We start from the raw sequence: 21,935 nt of genomic DNA on the forward strand, positions 1-21,935 counted from the left end.
AATACTTGTGCACCGTGACGGTCAGGAATGCAGCCCTAAAGATGGGAATAGGAAGAGAGGAACATAGTGGTCTGCTCTGGGCATTTCTGGTTGTCATGGATGCAGTCTGGGTGGATGGACGAAAGTGCTTCTCTTTTGTGTGTTTTACCTCATGCTATTTTTACAACAAAATAGACTCTAATCGATGCAGGCAACCAGCAGCTGCTTCACAATGAAAAGGAACCAGTCATGCCATTGTTCCATTGTATGCCTGTTGACACTGTGCATTTAACAAAACGACGATAACACACCAAGACAGCACTCATCGCTCACAAAAACATAAGGGGTGGGGTGGGGGAGACAGTTTTCTCAACCAAAGTGCATCCCCTTCACCACGCCTCTGCTGAATTGGCAGAGGGCTTTGTTTTGGTCATGAGAGAGTGGGGTCGCCTGGTGGTGGAATTAAAACTACTCGCAAGATGTCTCCCATGGTACTACTTCCTTAATGAGGTTTTACCGTAATACTAGGTACTTTGTGACCATGGTGCACTGACTTCCACTAATGCCCTGCTGCTATTGGCGCCACATTATGATGTACTGGGAGAGTGAAGTGGTGGCCCCTAGAGCCCCGAAAATTGAAGTTGAGAATAACTCTCATTTTGCTTGTATTTTTTTATTTCTCTGACTGGTAACTTGGAATTGTGTGCATTAATTACCATAATTACTTTTGCTCTGTGTTCTATGACATTATGAGAATAGATCTAGAGCAAATATGGTGGCCTGAAAAATAATTTTGCAGGCAGTGTGTCTTAAATGTAGACTAGATGTGTGCGATTATTTGAACAGTTAGAATATTCTCGAATATTGTATTTTTTAATATTCGTATTCAATTTGAAAAATATATATTTAAAAATGTTCCAGTATTCGGTTTGATACAAATATTCGAATGAAATAGAATATGTTGCTGGCTGTGCGGGAGCAAAAACAGGTCTTAGCATTTGTTTCTATCTAGTCTGGAATATTGGGGCAATTTAGTGCTGAATTTTCCAAGTTTCATGCTGCTAGCGAAATTTCGCCTACAGAGCATACTTAGCTACTAAATGTTTAAACTGTGTGGGAAAGCCAGCCGCTTAGTAGCAAGGGACATGGGTTTGCAAACAACAAGGGTGTACTTTTTTTTCTTTTTTCCCTTTATTTATTTATTTATTTATTTATTTATTTATTTTTTGCAGTGCCACCCGCAATTCTGAGCTTATTGTGTGACAGCAAGTGTGATGGTGACAACTGGCACAAGGTCAAATGCCTACGAGTTTACGGGCATATTATGCGGTATATTAAGGCACAGGCTGGTGACAGTTAGTGGAACTTACTAAATTTTCCAAGTTAACATGAGCCATATACATACTGCTTTAGTATTATGACTTATTAGTCTGGTTTATTAACATTGACAATGTAATTGCAGTGTTCCAACATAACAAATTAACCCAACTTGCTGAGCACGAGGTCGCGGGATCGAATCCCGGCCACTGCGGCCGCATTTCGATGGGGGCGATATGCGAAAACACCCGTGTGCTTAGATTTAGGTGCACGTTAAAGAACCCCAGGTGGTCAAAATTTCCGGAGTCCTCCACTACGGCGTGCCTCATAATCAGAAAGTGGTTTTGGCACGTAAAACCCCAAATATTATTAAATTGACCCAACTTGCTATTAAATGCACGTGCATATCATTATTTGATATTCGATTTGATATATGAAGCTGAGTATTCATATTCGATTTCTATTTGAAATTTTTAATATTCGCACACCCCTAATGTAGAGGCATTTAGGCAAGCGACCTCGATTCTCGAGCAGGCACTGGGCCTCCCTTGAAAGGAAGGGCGCACAGATTTTTGTTTGAAAGCTGAGCTGTTCTTGCACCATGGAACAGTTTGATACCCTGCAGACACAATTGCTGGTGTGTTGCTTGTTTGCTTTCAATGCCCAAACCTGGTGAGGGGTCTTTCAAGTCTGGAAGGTGGACTAGTTTACATCCATTGATTATATAAAAGTAGGACCTGCTCTAGTTTCTTCTGGTTCTAAAAATTCTTTTATTTCTAAGAGTTAAGGGGGTATGATAGAGGCAAATGGGTCATCTTGGTTTCAGCTTTATGTCTCAATAACTGTTTCATATTTTATTGTGAAATCTTGCAAGTTGAATAAGAATGCTTTTGGCCTCCACTTGGTGCAATTTTGTCACTGCAGCCGTTTTTTTATTTTTTTGTGTGTTTGAGAACCAAATTTTAGGCTGGGGTGTAAAATTAAATGCAACTTTTCTCGGAAAAAAAATATTTGTATGACCATGAAATTTTGCACAATAATTCCACATGACAGTGGCTTTAATCCACACCTTAAAAAAAAAAAAAATTGGGTGCCTACATTCATATCACAAGAAAAAAAATATAGTGCCCCCACTTGTCACGTACCATAAGAGAGACTCCAATTAATTTTTTATTCACAATTGTAACCCAAACAGTATTGCAAAGTTTTAGCTTCAAACTATTAGCAAGGAATTTCAGTATAATCTGAGAAAATTTAAGTGTAATCGGTTGGATAGTTTTCCAGAAACGGTCCACCAAGTTTCGAAAATTTTCGAAAGAGTGATTTTGAGAAAAACACAGTTTTATGTGTATTTAAAATACAAGGGGGCCCAGTTTTTGGAGCCCTTTTTTTATTGCTTTGAGCGCTCCTGCGCGCTCGCCACTCCAAGGTTTTGCTCCGCACAGTGTGCGTTAATTTCTAGCAAAAAATCAATAAAAAAAATCGTTTTTTTGGTGGAAACATGAACAAACCCTTGCATTCGTCATTCTTAAATACCAGGAGGCCCGGTTCTTGGTGCCATATTTAAATGGCTTCGAGCGCTCCTGCACGCTCGCCACTCCAAGGTTTTGCTCTGCACCGTGTGCATTAATTTTTGGCAATGAAATAAAGAAATATCGTTTTTTTTGGTGGAAAACAACATGTAAACAAACCCTTGCATTTGTCATTTTTAATTATCAGGAGGTCCGGCTCTTGGTGCCATTTTTAAATGGCTTTGAGCGCTCCTCTGCACTGGCCACTGCATAGTTTTGCTGTGCACAGTGTGTATTATTTTTCAGTAAGGAAATGAAAATATCGTTTGTTTTGGTCTGTTTACCTTACCATACCCCCTTAAGCTAAGAGGAGGAAATGTAGTTGGGCAGGGTATGAATGTGTAAGGCAAATAGCTGGTGGCCTATTAGGATTACAGCGTGCGTGCCAAGGGAGGGAAAGTGCAATCAAGGGTGTCAAAGGATTAAATTGTGCGATGAAATAGAAAATTTGCAGGCATAGGATGAAATCAGCTGATGCAAGACAGCTGTAATTGGAGATTGCTGGGTGAGCCCTTCGTCCTGCAGTGGACATAAATTAAGGTGGTGATGATGAATAAAAAAAAACAGTGAAACAGATCCCAGAATGGCAGTTTCTCAAGCATTGACCTAATGAGACATTTTAAATAGCAAGAAGCTTGCGAGTATTTCATTTCTTGCCCGTTTTTGCGCTGCCCTGCCTTTGCCTGTCTACAACTGTGGTTGAAAGCCGCAGGTGTGCCTGCACTGCAGCGTTTTAGCACATACTTTGCTGTGTCGATGCTGAGTCATGTGAAATGATCAAGGCTTTTGGTGTCTTGTACTTTTGACGCCATGTGCAATGTTTATTGAGGTGCGCACGGTTGACAAGGATAGGAATGAGTTTGGGGATGCATCTGCTTGCACATGGATGTAAAGTTGCTGTTCTATGCATGCTGATCACGTTGCACAGGGTATGAGATAAAAATTGCACAGCTTCATTTGTGGATCTCTTAGGTTGTTAAGTGGAAGTTAGGCTTAATCCGCAATTTTGACAGTGCATTTTGGCAGGGCACAGTCACTGAATGCACTGTGCAGTGCAAAATGCTCCTCTGGTGACTTCGGATTGCAAGATGAGCTTGGGAGGCCAACAGCGCATCGAACATGGAAAAGTTAAGATTTGGTATGGTGGAAAAAGTGGGCACTAAATAGACACCATACTTGCCATCTTTTGTCATTTATGATGGAATGCCTTATTTTTCTAGCTTATTTATGATTGCCATATTGACCAATAATTTGGTAATTTTTCATTTGAATCAAGTTTAGGGCAAAATTAGTTAAAAAAAGTACAGAGTTGCTGGCAGATTTTTCAGAACCCGATTTTCCGCATCTTCTGAATTGTACGGACCTACCTGCAGCACTGCCACCCATCCAGTATATAGCGGAAACCGAAATTTCTACCATCATTTCAAGAATATTTCATGAATAAACCTGACAAATATTTTAGTCTGTCTGTGGCGCGCATCATTCCAACTGTGGGTACTGAGCATAGTTCCTTTTCGCATTGTCTCAACAAAACAAAATCAACAATCTTTTTTTAATAAACAGTGAACATCTTGAGTTTTAAGTTTGCTGGATTTGGAAGGCAGTGTATATAGCAAATTAGATATTTCGTAGTGACAGACGGTATCATGTATGGCACCGAGGAGCAAAATAAAAGGCAGAATAGCATCAAGGAAGGAGCGAACATTATTTGGCTAGTAACACACAATCTAGCAAGGCTTCCTTATCAGTCACCAATTTCGCTGACAGCTGGCTTATAAGTTCACTGCCACTGAAAATTAAGGGTCTGTGCATGCCCGAGTATATGAATAGGAATTCTGTTCACTCAAGTTGCACAAGTACAAGGAAATTAACAAGATTCTTGAACTGCTGTTGCAATAGAAAAAAAGCGACAGATTTTGTGCCATTTCCCCTTTTAAGTGGTACTTGCAGCTATTGGCAGTCTATGGTGTGTAGCTGTTTGCATTCAATAGCACATTTTTGCTAAACAGAACCTGCATAAAACACACAGAACATGCTTCTTTCTAAACCTTGCTTCAAAGCTTCTCTTTTCATTTCTTCCTGCTGATGTGTAACACCTATGTGCATGTAAAAACCTGCAGACAATACACATTTTGTTGCTTCACAAAGCGATTGTATTTCACGCATCATTAATGACTTGCATTCTCTCCTCGCTTCACCTGCTTGAAGAACAAAAAAGAAAGGGTAGTTTGAGATTTGTGTGTGTTTGTTGCTGTCTTTTTTAATCATGTTCAGTATATCTACTGAAAGAGTGCACAATTTTCCCAGAAGGTTGGACTGTAAGTTACGATAGCACATTGTGCTGGTATTCACAATTTGCGGTGCACTTTCAAGCCTTTGTCAAAGTGCGCAGGTCTCTCTGTGTGGTCAGAATGTAACCCAAGGAAGCCCAATGCATAATTTTCAATATGCTGAGCTTGAGATCTCAAAATGCTAATTTAAGTGCATGAAACATAATGCAAAAGCCATAGCACTGTTTCTGAAATGCTGGAGTGAAGGTTCAGTTGTGCGATATATCATCAAAGTGGTTACTAAATAATTACTATTTAATTAAAGAATTGTGCAGATCCGTTTCACTGTGAAAATTGATGTTATGCAAAGCATTTTGCAGGTAGCTGGCTATCCAGCATTGTTTGCAGTTCCACAAAGGGTTTCCAGGTGGGACAATGTGTTCGTGTAAATCGAGTAGTTGCATGTGTGTGCAAGTGTACGTGTGTGTGATAACAGCGGCACTGTTGCGCATGCTGACGATGATCGTATGATGGCAATGGCAGGATACCGTATTTGCATGATTCTACCGCGTCGTTTATTGTAATGCACAGCTACATTACCGCCTAAATATATTAAAAAATAACTTGGCGCTGATTCTACCACGCACATCAAGTAATGAAACCTGAATTGACACATACCATGTTGAAACGTACTTATGTAAAATACAAAGGCAAACAAACTTCTTATTTTTCCCCCATCCTGCCACTGGACTACCTCGACATAAGGTGGCTGAGCAGAAGCACTATGACGGGCGTACAGCAAACTGAAAAATGGCTACCGCAAACCAAAGTATAAACAAACGTCTGTTCAATGGCAGTGAGGCTAGCTACCTTGCATTGAGCTTTTTATTTTTAGTGAGAATCAATTTTGTTTTTTGTTTTTATTAGGATTAGTTACAATTGTAATGCACATGCAAACTTTATTTGCAAGTGTATAAACACACTTTTTATTAGAAAAAGATGCGCATTAGAATCGTGCAAATACAGTATTTGGTGCAAAATTATACATAGCAATGGTTGGGCTTTGTATAGGTATTTAACAGACATAAGCTAGAGACGCACGGTTTGGGACCTGGTCTGTGACTAAATGTAGTACAAGCACACATACTATGTCTATGTCATGTGATCTGTGTGAAAATGACAGTGGCATTTGTACTCCGGCAAAGAAATAGTAAAACATGATCAACCTGATTCATTCATCAGTGCAGTACAATGCTGCACATTTTCTATGTAGCGTTAGCTGCTACGAGGAAAGTACTGGTGACGGTGGGCTGATCCTGAAGGCAGTACGGTCTAGCACAGTGCCACAAAGTGCGAGCTGTCACAATGAAAGAAGATGAAGTGGCATGGGATACAAGTGTCAAAAGTTTCAAAGCGCTAGCTGGCTTCGGAACGAGAAAAGTATCCGTGCGATTATGGCCTAGTGGTTAGAGCACTGGGCTGCTGTGCTCGATGGCGGTGCTTCAATTCCAACCTAGGTCACTCATTAATTTTTTATTTATTAAAGAAAGACAAGACTGCAACCTACCTACCTACCGCACAGTGCCTAGAAGGAAGCAAAGAATGCTTTACATTAAAAACTCAAATAAAATTTCAATGTTTTTGGTATGACTGTACTCTTTATGGCCAGAAATAAAGATGGTCCTAGTTATCTGAATCTTCAGTAATGTAGAATGATGTTTGGGTTTTGTATAGTTAATCAGAAGTACCACATATTGGGTTCCTGTTGTGTGCTAATTGCTCAGAAACTATGAAGAGGGATTGGAACATTACCCTTACTCTCCAGAACTTTGGAACACCAGGAGTGCCGCAAGAATTCCACAGAACCTACCATAGAGAGCTGAGGTCCCATGTGGTGTGTGGCTTGCATGGGTTTAACTAAAACCAAGCAAGACAGAGTTTCATGGGAAGATGGTGACTTGAAGGCAGTCGGTGGTGGTTGAACAAGACATGTCTGAGGCTGGAGCTGGTGTATTGAGAAGGGCATTTCATAAAGGCCCTAACGAAGACAAGTTCCCACCTTGAAGCATTGCCTCCACTCTCAGCAATCCCTAGTTCGACCACTGTCGATTACTTTAACGAACGCTTTGCACCACAGCTTCACGTCTAGCTCACAGCTTCTTTTTCTCTCTTCTTCAGATGAAGATGTCCTGGATACATGGTTTTCTTCGGCTCTTTTCCCGTTCTCCGTGTTTGGCTGGCCAAATAACGTAAGCACCTCTCATAATGGTGTACTAGGAGAATGGGTCATATAAAATGTTGACTGTAAGCTCCCAAAATGGGCTGCTAGAACCCCTGGTCATGCAACTTCCTTTTTAGATAAACCACTGTGCTCGTAAAAGTATGCCTTGTTCAAAAATTCATCATCCAAAGGGAAATCTTGTGTGATAAAAATGAACTGCTAAGTCTTTTCTTCAAGGTTCGGCATTTTAATGCTTCAGTATTTTCATGTTAGGGGTACTAGGCATTTCATCAAAGTATATACATAATTTTGGCAATTATTATAGACTCGATCTCTGCGAAATTTCTACCCGCTGTCCCTGATGGAGACTGGACAAGACATCCTGTTCTTCTGGGTGGCACGCATGGTCATGCTTGGCAAAGAACTCACCGGACAGCTGCCCTTTACTAAGGTAAAGTCTGCTGTTAATAATAATAATGAGAACATTAAAAAACTTGATGTAAGAATTCCAAGGGAACACCACGAAATGACCAGTACTTTTTTACTGATGCTTCAAAATTATGCATACTTGGGACCGTCGGTGCATATAAATTGGAAAACAGGATTGAAACAGGATGACAGCAAGAATGACAGGATGATGGACTGTGCTGTTGACAGGACGTTGTCCTGTCATTCTTGTTCTTATCCTGTGTCAGCACTTTTTTGTGTGCATGTGTTCGTGTGGTTCTAAGATGAATTTTAGTGCATTGGTACTAGATGGCTGTATATTACAACTTAGAGACTGACAATCACTATATTAATATATTTAGGCTGCTGTGAGGCTTGCCAGTAGTTTTTTTGGGGGTGCTTGATGCCTAGGAATCTTTTCGATGCACAAAAAAGAAGGAAGAGTCAGAAATATATCTACACCTTTTAAAAATGTGCTCCTATACATGCCGTAACATCTTTGAGCATCCTCTACTTCTTAGGCAGACTCGTCAGCATTTTCAATGTATTGTTTCATTGTTTTTGCTGGCATTTTGCCCTGCAAGTGCTTGTCCTTGCCCCTCCAACTTCTGAAAGCAATGTTGCACAGTCATACCAGAAATATGGTTTCATGATGTACCGTAAAAACCGGAATATAGGTCGAACTTTTTTTCAAAAAACCATCGCGAAAAGTCGACCCTCGACTTATATACCGGACATTGGCGGAAAAACTACGGAAGTCTTGCAACAATGGGCGGATGAAGTAAACAGCCGCCATCGCCATCAGCAGCAGCGCGGCGTCTATGGCGACCTCCGTAATGGCGACGTTGTGGCACTGGCATTTTGCGTTTCCATTGTCGCAAAGTTACATTAATTAATGGCTGCATTTTCATTTTTGTTTCAAAATGAGCGGAAGCCGACGTCAATTCACCGTCGCCTTCAAGAAAAAGGCGATTGAGTACGAGGAAGCCCACGGCAACCTGGCGGCACAGCGCGAACTTGAAGTATCCGAAAGTGCATTCGGTAGTGGCGGAGGCAAAAGCAACGTATTACAACTTGCAGCAACCAAAAGAAAACGTCATTTCGTGCCGGATCGCAGCGGACTGCAGAACTGGAAGGCAAGGTCGCGGAGTCCGTCCGAGAGCTGCGTGTAAGATCGCTGCCTGTGACTGTCGAATGCATCCGTTTGAAAGCGGTAGAGATCGCACGCGCCTATGGACTGGGCAGCGAGAAGCACTCGTCATCCGACTCTGATCAAAGGCGTTGCTCTGATTCGGAGTAGCGCTTGCGCACTTCGTGCCCTTCTGTGTACTGTACACCCTGCCAATTTTTAACAGTACCGCGCGACCATCGACCCGCGTGTTTGTCAGCACCTTGTCATCACGGCACGGAGCGGCGAAATAGCGAAAGTAAGGGCATGTGTACACATGCGCGTATATCGTTTGTTTCGCTGCTCAGAGCCGTTAATAAGGTGCTGACTAGCACGCGGGTCGATGGTCGCGCGATACCGCTAAAAACTTGGCCAGGTGCACATGCGAGCAGCATTTAAATAAATACTGTCACCATTGTGCAACCCCCTGAGTCGCATTTGTTTCACGGTAAGGGTGTCATGTCTTTCGGTACTTTTGCCATTGAAAAATTTTTTTTTTCCATTTTGAGAATTCGTTAGTTGGGGGATCGACCTATATTCCGGTCCGACCTATAGTCCGGTTTTTACGGTAGTCAGGAAAGTCACCATATGGTAGGTTGTGTGCCATCACAGTTTTTAGATGTAACAATCGTGAAGGGAAGCGTAACAAGCGGGAGGCTAAGATGCTAGGAAATGTGACCCTATGGGAACTAAATGGGATTGAAATTCGAGACTGTTTTACCTGGCAAAGCGTACAGGAAAATATCCACGAGGTATTACTATAGATATCTTGCTCTTTCGTATGGGATTTAAAGCACCTGGTTTTTAATATTTTTTTTTTTTGGTCTATGCTATGTCAGTGATAATTTTCTAGCTTGCACGACATCCCATAGATTCTAGCCATTTGGCACATGCTTGCACACCGTCCCAGATCTTCTATGAAATGGGGAAGTGGTAGCAGTTTAGGGGCCCTGAAACACTTTTTGGACATAGTAAGAAAATGTTGCTAATTTGTTAATGAGGCTCCTGGAAACATGTCAGTCAAATATTATTACACTGCATGCAGCAGGAAATTTACACTCTCGTGTCAAAAGCAGTGAAAAACCGCTTGCCCTCTTCTTTGCATTGTTGTTGCAGCGTCATTGCAAGCAGCTTTGATCCACAACATTTTACAAACTTACAATTTTACAATTTAAATTTTTACATTTCTCAGTAACACAATTATTGCTCATTTGAGTTAAATAAATGAAAAGTATATATGTCTGCGACCTCAAAAATACAGGAATGCTAAACACAGGAAAGCATCTGCTGCGCATGGCCTCTGGAATGAAAAGCGTAGCACAGCCACCATGAGCCGTCTCACGTGCAACCTTCGGGTGGGGCAGGCAAGGCGTTGCTCTGTAGTGCCCCCTTGCTTTCTCCCCTGTGTAGCTTCCAGCATGCTAGTGGCAATGAAAGGAGAGAGGAAGCCACTGATTGATCCAATAACTACGTCCAACTTCGCTTGTGCTTGAAGGATTCAAATTAATTTTGCTGCAGGTGTTTTGTGAGGTGATGTAATTTAATAGTGATACCATTAAAAAATTTCTTCAAGGCCCCTTTAAAAGGACACTAAAGAGAAAAAGTATTTGAACTGCATTGGTAAATTGCTCTTCCACAATAGCAAAAAAATAAAGGAAAGAAAGAAAAAACTCTTTCCATGGGAAGAGATTTGGTAAGCCAAGAAATGCAGAAACAAAAAAGACCGGTGGCGACACTGCCTTGAACTTCTTGCACCAGCTTGCTGTAACATCACAGCTTTTGACAGTGTCTGCTCACGTCCAGTTAGTGTTTCACTGATAAAGATGGAGTACAGTGTGTACTACGAGAGCCAAAGACTTCACTTGGCAGTTTTTAGCAACTTTTACTGAGCCACAACAGCCCAATTCTGAGAAAATATTAAATCTCAATAACTCTAGCTCAAAGGGACCCGAAAATTTGTTCGAATGAAACAATGATCAAATTAAAAGAAGCTCATTCAATGGAGGACTTGCGTGTAGCACTGTGGTATGCGGCACATGCGCGCTGAGCTAACACGAGTCACATGTTCAGAAAGTGTGGCTTCATGACAGCCATGCTGGTGTGAAGCCAGACTCATAGACAAAATTCACATCTAACCCACACTCTGGCTTCACTGTTAAATTCGTTTAACTTTTAGTGCACCGAAATACAGTACTTGCTACGAGAGGTGGGAGCAGCAACCGGCAGACGGCCGCGCTGGGGGGTCACAGATGCCGCTGCGTGAGTTCGTGCTGCTGATAGCATGGTCAGTGACGCAGTGTGTTTGAATTAGCCGTTGCAAATGCTTGCATGTTCAAATTACCAGCTGTTTTCACACATTTAATTACTCATAATTTCGACAGGACTGCAGAGTCAGTTCAAATAAATTAGAAGTTCGAATTAACGAGATTCCATTGTACTACCTTGAAATCCATGGTGGCACAATGATGCAGCAACACTAGTTTTGGCACAAAACTCAAGAACTAGCACTTTGATCTTGAATTTTTCTTTTAATAATCAACCTATTACCACGAAAATAACAATTAGTATATAGTTTTGGAAGAATGCTTTTGTCAGTCTCAACTGATTTAGTATTTCTCTTTAGTGTTCTGTCGCTTCTCTTTAGTACTGTTTTTAGTGTTCTGTCCTTGCCCCTTTATCACCCTTGAGTACCTGTGTGAGATGCCAAGCTAGTAGGTTTACCATAAGCATACTATGAGAAGAACATAAAAAGAAGACGATAGGCAGGAAATTGTTACAGCTCTCCACCAGCTGAGAGGAACTGAAGAAGTTGAGGGTAACGAGGAAAGTAAATGTTGCCATTGCTATACCTGCACTCATATAAAGTCTTTTGAAAACAACAAATGTTTGATCAACATGTTCTACGAAGGCATCACACACATTTTAACATGTCACACAATTTCAAGAGATAATAATAATAATAATAATAATTTCAAGAGAGAGGGTTTCAGAGTCCCTTTGAGATGCTTCAGATTGTCTTGGGTTCCTCTACCTGGAGCATTTTTTTTTTCAGTACAGGTTAGGAGTTCATGTCTATACGAACAACATAGCCCGCAAGTGTATTCAGGGCTGGCATAATGTAGCGATTCCTTTGTCTTGATTCTATGCCACTCTTATCCTGCACCAGTATTGCATGATTTTAATGATTGCTGAAGGAGAAAGAAGTGTCTTAAAACTTAATTTTCTTTTCACCCACTGCGCTAGCTTTGTGACTATGACACTGCACAGCTGAGCTCAAGGTAACATTTGTGATCTCAGCTGCATTTCGAAAGAGGCAAAATTTAAAAGAATGCTTGTCTATTTAGGTTTAGTGCACGTTAAAGAATCCCAGATGGTCAAAATTAATTTCGTGTCCCAAACTATGGTGTGCCTCATAATCAAATTGTGGTTTGCCATGTAAAGCCTCAGAATTTAATTTTAATTTAATATTTTTTAATGAACTTTTTAGCCGGTAAAATGCATTGGTTCCTGGAGAGGGTTTAAGTTAGTGCACGCAGCTTGTGCATACTTATGTGATTCAATTTAAATTGCCAGATATTTATGCCTTGTTCTTCTCCTTTTCCTTCTTTTAAAGGTGCTGCTGCATGGCATGATCCGGGACTCAGAAGGGCGTAAGATGTCCAAATCTCTTGGCAATGTCCTTGATCCTCTAGACATTATCCATGGAAAATCTCTGCAGGTGGGTTTTGGTGTAATTTGATCAAGTCTTGCTCAACGAGTTCAAAGGCGAGTTGCAATGTGTGCAACTCGCCGTTGCTGCGCTGCGCTGCGCTGTTGTCTCGCAGTTTCTGTTGGCAGGCACTGCTGAGCTGGCACATATTGTTGTGCTTTCCAACTGGTGTAAATCAGTTACGAACAACTTTTACTACCTGATCTTTGTATATTGTGGACAACCTTTATGCATTAATTTTTAAGGCTATAAACGTATGCTAAACCTTGTGACTGCAAGACTGAAGGGGTGCCATTATATTACTTTCTTCCAGAAGCTAGAGACAGAAAAAAATGGTCATTTGCTTTCAGTTTTGTTCTTTCAATTGTTTTCAATTTTCATCGGAAACCCAGTGAATCACTACTTTGTTAATGCCTCTATATGCCTCTCTCAGAGATTGGGACTTAAAAATGCCTGTGTTTGATGTTTCTCTCTGAAGGTGCTTGTCTTGGTGTGCTAGCCATGGATGGTATGCTTTGGCAATCACTTTTGAGGGTACTATTACTTACGCAAGATTTTGTGTGTCTAGTAGCAGATGCATTGGGGTCTACAGGCGACAGTGTTCCTGACGTAGTGCCAGAAACTCTGTTGCCTGGAGACACTGATGTGTCATCTACTAGGCACACAAAATCTTGCAAAAGTAATTTTATCTCTGGAAGGGATCACCCCAGGATACCACCACAGATGTCTTGCAGGAATGGTTTTGCTTACCGTTAGAAGAATGACTTGCATGCAAGAAACCTCACTGATGCAAGATCCCTCACTGTCTTTGTGGCTGACTGTATGCAAGGGAAAGTGTAGGTTGAAAATTGCATTTTTAAATCATTTCTTAGATTTGGGTGGCAAAATCACACTTCAACATTCTACATTCTAGTGTAAAAAAAAAATCGAGGCAACCAAAGACTGCGAAAACTTATTCTAATTGAGGCATGGTACAGGGTTCACATACTTTCTTGAAATCCTTCAAAACATTGAATTACGAAAAAGAAATTCAAGGGCCCTTAAAGCTCATTCAGAAAGAAAAAAAAAAATTACTCCTTGAATTCCTTGAAAAAGGGTTGGGGCCGGCTTTTGAGCACTCAGAGTAATTAACTCTGCATTGGGACTATGCCATGAACACTATCAGGAAACGATCCTCGATAATGTATATTTCCAGTGTGTCGCTAAGTGATGCAATCCTGCATGTCCACAACAACCAATGACAGGTGTGTTTAAATTACTACTGCCTTCGTGGAACTGGACAAAGCCACATCAAGCGACCAAGCCGCATCATTATTTTTGTTGTTTTGCTAGTTGGGTCACACTATGGTCATCATGGCTCCATTTTTTGAACTGGCTCCAGATATACCTGGCAGAAAGTAAGTTCCAGCGATTTGGCTATAATGTGACGAGCATCTTTGGCTGAAGCCGCGCACAACTAACCACCATGCTAGAAGCTGATTGACATCATTACAATGGGAAAGTCAACTTTGACAAGCCACTTAAAGAGCTTGAAGCGTGTGTCCTAGTTGGCGACTGCTTAGCTGCAAGAAAAAACATCCAAGGAGGCTATTTGACTATTTTCCAGTGTCTGTGTACAAATGAGGTTTTCTTCCCCCTCCTTGAAATTTAGCCTTTGTCTTCATTCAAGTTCTTGAATTGCCCTTATCATAAGAAGCCAACAAGCAATGACACAAAGAACAGTATAAGGGAAATTATTTGTAGTTCTTAATTGAATTAAAGAAATTTTAAATAAAGGGAAATGAAAGTGGATTAAAAAATAACTGGCAGCACGTGAGATACGAACCCACGTCTTCGCATTACGTGTGTGACGCTCTTTAGCAATTGAGCTATTGCGGCACTGTTTTTCCATCCACTTTCTTGGGCATTATGCATGCCTATTAGAACAGGGTTAGCCAGCGCCACCACTCACACATCCTATCTACTGCAGTCGTCATGTAGTACATGAACTTTTTGGGTGAAGCCAACTCGTCAATAGACCCCCGCATGCTACCTGATGGCATCAAAGCTGTTGGATTCTAGACACTCGCTTCACCCGTGTGTTTGATCTCCCGTGAGTTTGTTTTGTGGGTGCTGAGAGTAACTTAGGGAAAGCCTGAAGTTTTCAGGAAATTTTTCCGTTATGTAAAATTGGAAAAAAAACTGAATTTTCACCCCAGTTGCTTTGAATAAAGGAAATTGGTACTGTGGTGATTTTTATCGCCACCACAGCCCCATGGCTGTGCCGGAGTTGTGCTGTGTCACTACTTCGCCCAGCAACATGCTGCTTCCATGTTTCTGCGCCATGCCTTTTCAGCCTTGACATAAACAGCCACTAAAAGCACTCTCAGGTTGCTTTAGGGTGTCTTGAGAACATATAAGCGTGCCCCCACAAGTAATGGGGCTCCCAGACTCGCTGTGCAGTTCATAAATGTCCTAGCCATCTTCGGGGGGTGGCAGCTGCTTTTCTTCAGCACTGTTCTGCTGCACTTTATGCTTGTGGTTAATTCATTGAAAGTATGAGCCAGTCTTTTGTGCTTAAAGTTGGCATTTGTCATTTTGTAATCCCTCAGCACCTACAGTCATTGCAACAAAGCTAGTGGTATGCCAGAAGGAAAAATATCTTGACTCAATCTGTTCAATCCACAAGTGATGGTGTTGTTTTGCTGGTTTTGCGAGTGTGAGCCTGGCCGGGGCATTGGAGTATCATAACAATGATTCAGTCAAATCTGATAGTGCATCACACTTGATTTATAGCTTACCAGTAGTATTTGTCTGAAATTATGAGCTGACATATAGTGACTCCGCAAGCTACAAACACTTTTTTTCTTTTCCCTGATAAACATCCTGTGTCATGACTGTCGGGAAAAAAAAAAAAAATGAAGGAATTTCAACCTGCCAACTTAGCACCATGGGATGTTACATTAACATCCTGGAGTCCTGGAGTGTTAAGTGTTAATTCAGTTTTAATTTTGACAAGATGCCACAAGGTTGTATGACCGAGCATACCTTTTCTAGGTTGATTTATAGAATTAAGCAAATGAAGCTCAGCTTCTTTAGGGGCAAATTTGCAACCAGAAAACAGAACTTTGCAAACTGCAAGTTTCATCTCTGGTATTTATGAAAGTTATTTTTCTAAGTGCATGACTTCTTGATGTTTACCACAAAAAGGTCTACCGTTCCTTTCTATGCAATGCCTTGCAGGTATCAGTGTGCTAAGGGGAAAGGAAGAAGACGAGAAAAGCTTCAAGGGAAACCGTTCCCCTTGTAACTGCACCGAGGCAAAATGCTTTTTAAAAATATTTTATGGGAAGATACTCCTGGAGGGATGCCCCTTTGTGTGCACAATGTTGTGAAACTTAGTTAATATGTGTTACAAGACTATTTCGATTTATTTCGAATAAATCTAAACAATTTTTCATGTCCTACAGAAAATGGGTAAACAGAAGTCGACCATAGAACATCCATAAATAATTTGGTAGGCAATGTGATTCTTATAGACCAAAAGAAATGCTCCAGTTTTTTAGAAGGGCCTAGGGAGTGAATATTTAAGATTTTGCCTTAATTTGGTTCCTAAGCGAATGAAAAATGTCATTATTTGTCATGGCATGGGGGACTGCAATGTGTCGAAAGCCAGAAACAGGGGGAATTGGTGGTGTTCTCATGTAGCTGGTTTGCATCAAAGCACAGTTGGGTTTATGTGCTCTCAAATTCTACCATGAGCAGGAACATGGGCTGGCCTTTTTTTTTCTTCTTCATAGCGTTAGCCTAAAATGCTATTGCAAGCACTTTTTGTAGACCTCAGCATGTGACATAAAAGAGTGCTGTGATAGGCCACAACATGCATTTGCTGCCCTGGGAAGGGCTGCAGTGACCCTATACTTAACATCATCTGCTGTTGCATTGGCTCTCATGAGACACACATAAACAATGACCACAGCTTTTGGCACCAATGAAGTGCAGCAGCTACTATATTCTTTAAATGTTTCCACAGACAGTATTCTTTGCACTTCCATAGACAATACTATTAACACTCCAAATTTGCCTGTAAGAACTCCTTCATATTTAAGAAAGGAACATTGCAGAAATTTAGGGCTGCTTCTTTGTTAAATGTGACTTTCTGGCTCTGTAAAACAATTTCCTGAGGTTTACTTACATTTCTAATGAATATGTCCTGCACATAATTCACTCCTTGCAGGACATGGAGGCATCAACTAACGAGCTGCACCGGCTAGGCTACATTGGTGAAGAGGAACTGCACAAGGCATTAAAAAGCCAGCGGCAGGCATTCCCCAATGGTGTCGCAAAGTGTGGCAGTGATGCGCTGCGCCTGGCTCTGCTCTTGTATGACGTCACAGGTATGCTCATTTGAGTGTTGCAGCAGTGCTGCTTATTTGTTTGAAGAGCCATCTTTAGCTGCCTTTGATAACAGCTTAGAACTAAAGATACGAAAGGCAAGAGAGATTCAGTATATTGGTTAATTTTCAAAACGATTCAAACTCAAGGCTATAACGAGTTATGCACAACAGACTTATAGAACTCCTATGGTGGATACAGTGTACTTCTGTTAATTCGTCTCCAGATATTTCGATTATTCGGTTAATTCGATCCCGACTGAAGGTCCCTGCCGGCACCCATGAATTTTTATGTGTAAAAACTTTTATTTTGGTCTTGAAATTGAACCTTGGTGAATAATTCAAACTTCACTGGTCAGCAATCGCACCTTGTGCTGCCCTTGGCAGCCAAAAAGTCTCATCGGGAGAGCTATTCCGAGTACCCTCACAACATTTTTCACTAAGAAAGAGAAGATCCTTGTAGCTGACCAGAAGCAAAACTTGAATAGGGACAGAAAGTGGATGCAATGTTCGGCACACCCCGATATCGACGGACCAGTGCTGTGGTGGATCAGCGAAATACACTGTTGAAATTTGCCTCTGAGTAGTCGTTTCATCTTTGAGAAAACCAGCAGCCAGGTTCAGCGCATAAGACTTCACCTGTACAGAGAGCTGGCTAAGCCGGTTTAAAAACAGGCACCAACTGACCTTCAAGACATTTAGCGGTGAACACACAGACGTTGACCCTGAGGTCTGTGCGCACTGGGTGGAGGACTGTTTGCACCACATATTGAAAATTTATAAGCCAGAAGATATATGCAATGCAGATGAAGTTGTCCTGTATTTTAAGATGCCACCAGAGAAGATAACATTTAAGAATGACGCGTGCACCAGCTAAAGAAGACGCAAGGAGTGATCAACTGCACTGCTTGCTGCCAACATGGCTGGCACAGAAAAATGTTGCTTGCTCATCCTAGGGCAGGCATCTAAGCCACGCTGCTTCAGAGTGAAGACAATCCCAGTTGACTATGCTGCAAACTCGAAAAAGCGTGGAGGACACCTTAACTTTTCCATTTTGAAGTTGGATAAATTCTCGCACAGAAATTTATGCATAGTTTTTGTGGTCGATAACTGCAGTGCGCACTGTAGTGAACGGAGGGGTACCGCATGTCGCATCCTGGCAGATGTTTATATTCGCTCACTTTTTTTCCGCATATTTTATACCAGCCAACGGAGTAACAGGATGGACAAATGATATGTAGGGTCAGCCGTTAGTGATGTTAGTAGAGGTAGAAGCACGGACTACACTACATCCGCCCTTGTCGAAAAGGGGAACTACTTACAGGCTAATTACAGGTCCAGTCTCATTGGCGTAAAAATGCATCGACCCAATCAAGTGTAATGAGGGCAGTGACTTGGAGTCCCGGTGCGTGCCCGGGCAGTCTGTGTCTGGTAAGGAAGGCACACTTTCTTGGGGAGCCTTCGAAGAAATCACACCACTAAGTTCAGCACCCGAGAGTTCTCCCGCGCTGTCAGTTGTCTCCATTGTCTCTGGCACTCCATATTGCGCCTTCGAATCAGGTGACCTGCTGTGACCAGCAGAGTGAACAAGCAGACCATTCAGCATTTCCACCACGTACCATCGCGAAGGCTGACCACGACTCACCACTTGAGCAGCACACCAAGCATCTGTCACCAAGACACTCTGGCCAGGTTGTAGACCCGGTAGTGATAGGCACAGTGATGACAGTTGTAGTCCGTGGTCTATCTGCACCTAGCAACTTTGTCGCGCTCTTTGAAGGCCCCATGGTCAGGAAGTTTTGAAGTTAGATGGTCACAAACTTTTGGAAAGCGGGTGCACAGGCGCCAACCCATCAAAAGCTGAGCCGAGAGTGTCACTGTGATGGTTGACATTCTTCCTCCACAGTTTCTTCACTGTTGACACTGCACATTCCGCTTTCCCATTTGAGTGTATGAAAGCAGGGCTACTTGTGCGATGATTGAAGCCATTAGTCAGTGCAAAGTCTGCGAATTCTTTCGACAGAAGCTGTGGTCTATTGTCTCTCCGAAGAAATTCAGGCATGCCAAATTAAGCCGTAATGTTTTTTAATACAGTAATGACTGATTTGCTTGACGTTCTGCACAGAGTCAGTACTTCTGGAAACCTTGAATAGTAGTCAACTACACTGATAGGAAGTCCTGACCTTGAAAGTGGAAAATCTCTGCCCCCACTTGTTGCCATGGGAGCTCTGGAGTAACTGTCAGTATCATGGGTTCTGCCTTCTGCTGTCTCACAGTTGCGCATTATTCACAGTTTTCGACCACTTCCTTGATTTCGCGGCTTATTCCAGGCCACCATACGAACTCGCAGGCTCTCACCTTGGACCAAGCCACTCTGAGTTGACCTTTATGAACGAATCGTAAGACATCCACATGAAGGGCTGCAGAAACAACCAGTCGTCCCCCTTTCAGCGAAAGTGAGTTCGCAGCGAAAAGTTCACTACGGTGTTTCCACTATGCTACCGAGTTTACAGGTAGTCTTGCCTTAAATGGCCAACCGCAGACGCCATCGTTTGCTTGATGCCTTCCTATTGTTTCCAACTCAATGGGCGCGCTCTTGCCAACAGTTTACATTACCACTTGCACGTAACTTTCAAGGTAAACAATTGCAACGTCCGAAGATGGAAGTGGAGTCCTTGACAGTGTGTCGACAGTAGCTAGCAGCTTGCCCGGATGTACAGTACCTTTAACTGATATAACTTTAGCTTGAATTGCAGGCTTTGTATCCTGAGTGGTAGCAGATCCAGTTCCATGTCACCTAGAAGTGTTGATAGCAGCTGATGGTCTGTTTCAACGATGAATTGGAGGCCTCAAAGAAATGCATCAAAGCGTTGCACTGCCTATGCAACAGCTAAGGCCTTCTCTTCTCTCTGGTTGTATCTCTGCTCATTCTTTGTAAGTGAGCATCAAGTACAGGCCACAACCCGTCTTTTGCCCTTTGTCTGATACTGCATCTGGACTGCTCCGAGCCCAAAAGAACTTGCATCATCGGAGATTACTGTTGGGCAATTTGGGTGATAGCAGGCCATGCAGGGGCTGAAACGTATAATGGTTCGGAAGGGAACCGGTTTGCTTGGCCTCATCTGATTGGTCAAAATTTTGTTTGCGTCAGAGGTCATCAGAGAGAGCAGGGCTGCACCTCAAATTACGATCACGTCACGCATCTGTGAATCATTTCCGAAGCGAACCCCTCTTTGGCTAAGAGCGGAACCGGCGAAGGGGTAGTCCGCTTTGGTTTCGGTTGCTGTGGCTTGACTGTTGGCTCGCGGCCCTGGCCACGTGCGCCGGTCGTGCGACCCCGGAGACACGCGGGCGTAGCGCGAGCATGCGTTGGTTGCTTTGGAGGCTATCACTTGCCTTTGTCATCTGCTTGGCGTTGCTCTTTTGGTGTCGATCACGGCTGGAAGTGCAGTACGTGTTCAAAGAGATGACGGATATTTATTTTCACCGCCCGTGCCGGCTTTCTAAGTAGACCTTTCGCAGGCTATGCTATCAATTGGAGGAGACTCAGGTGCAAGCGTACCAGTGGTCATTCCACGCAGAGTACGTAATTGTGTGCTGCGGTTGATCGCCACCGGCCTGCAGCTCCCAGAGGTTGGTCAGAAGCGAAGCATTAATCGGAATGGCCTAGATTTCTCCTGCCGACACTGTCCATGAAGTTTCTCTTGCAATTACTGTGTTGGCCGGTAGAAGGGCTGGGACAGCTTTCCCGGGACCTCCGCTTCAAGCCAATGCCAAGGAGACATTAACATGGTGAGATCGAATTCCCAGTGCTATCGCCAGCGTGAATAGCTCTCAGATCGCCGTTCAGCAGTCATAAGGGTTCAACCTAGGCTGGTCCAGTGCTCCTTTCGTTAGGCTGATAAAACTATATACAGTCAGGACACGAAGATATTGTGGAGATCTCTTATTTGGCTGCCCCTTTTTCTCTAGTTCGGAAGTGCCGCACCTTGTTCCTCAATTTCATGGCACAGTGTGCATCGTCAGCACCACGCTCTTCGACTTGACTTCGCGCAGGCAATTCAAGGCCCGTATATTGTAATAGTAGATTTCAAGTTCCATTGCTTTATTACGTGCCGCGCAGTGGGGCAGATTGCAGGGATAGCGGCTGCGCGGCGGCGAGCGAGTCACTTCCGAGCCGATGACAAAGGGAGAAAAAAGAAGGAAAATTGATATTGGCCTCGAGCTCCACCACTGGAAAAGCTGGCGCCACCGTCGGCGTGACATGCTAGGAGGGATCACGTGGACATAGCGGCCGCGTCGGCTGCTTCGGGAGCGCCGAAGCGAGCTGAAAACGAGTTTAAATTCCCTCGTACGTTGCGGTCCTCATTTAGTGGCGAAATTTTCCCGCTTCGAGTGTCTCCTTTACAACGCTTGAAAGCACTACAATAGGTAGTGACTGCCTTTGAAGGCGCGCAACATGGTAGGCTACTGCTCGGTGCCGCAGGGCCGGACGCACGTAACGGCGGCCGGTGTCGGCCTTATTCACAGGTAGCCGCAGGACAAGAAGTTGCGTGAAGCTTGGCTCGCGAAACATAAAACCGGCAAACAGTCATCGGCTACAACTCGGGTATGCAGCAAGCACAAACGCGACGAAGATTTCTGCTACAGCGCCCAGTCTGCAATGTTCTGAAAACGCGCACTGAGACGCTCGCCCGAGTCCGCTGCCCGACTAATGTCATAACACTTCGGTCTATGAACTTGTCGATGCTATAGATACTGGCAAGTTCGGTGGAGTGGAAAGGCAGCGGTAAGAAGCACATTTAAAAAAAGTATGGCATATGGTCATGTTTGTGTTATGAATTAATGCACCGGATTACAAAAAGGAGCAGCGGGAAAGT

The 21,935-nt window shown here is 42.9% G+C and overlaps 1 protein-coding gene across 1 annotated transcript in view; it reads left to right on the forward strand.

The window, feature by feature from the left end:
• The window catches only part of LOC139052412 (valine--tRNA ligase, mitochondrial-like), a gene marked incomplete at its 5' end in the record, with an annotated part of 290,547 nt that overhangs the window by 152,959 nt on the left and 115,653 nt on the right, over positions 1-21,935 (forward strand). Inside the window, 4 exons of the mRNA XM_070529506.1 lie at positions 7,316-7,386; positions 7,684-7,809; positions 12,587-12,691; positions 16,899-17,058. Of these exons, the coding sequence (XP_070385607.1) occupies positions 7,316-7,386; positions 7,684-7,809; positions 12,587-12,691; positions 16,899-17,058 (462 nt within the window). The remainder of the gene's footprint in view (positions 1-7,315; positions 7,387-7,683; positions 7,810-12,586; positions 12,692-16,898; positions 17,059-21,935) is intronic.

This window comes from Dermacentor albipictus, unplaced genomic scaffold, assembly GCF_038994185.2.
Source record: "Dermacentor albipictus isolate Rhodes 1998 colony unplaced genomic scaffold, USDA_Dalb.pri_finalv2 scaffold_22, whole genome shotgun sequence".
NCBI lineage: Eukaryota > Metazoa > Arthropoda > Arachnida > Ixodida > Ixodidae > Dermacentor > Dermacentor albipictus.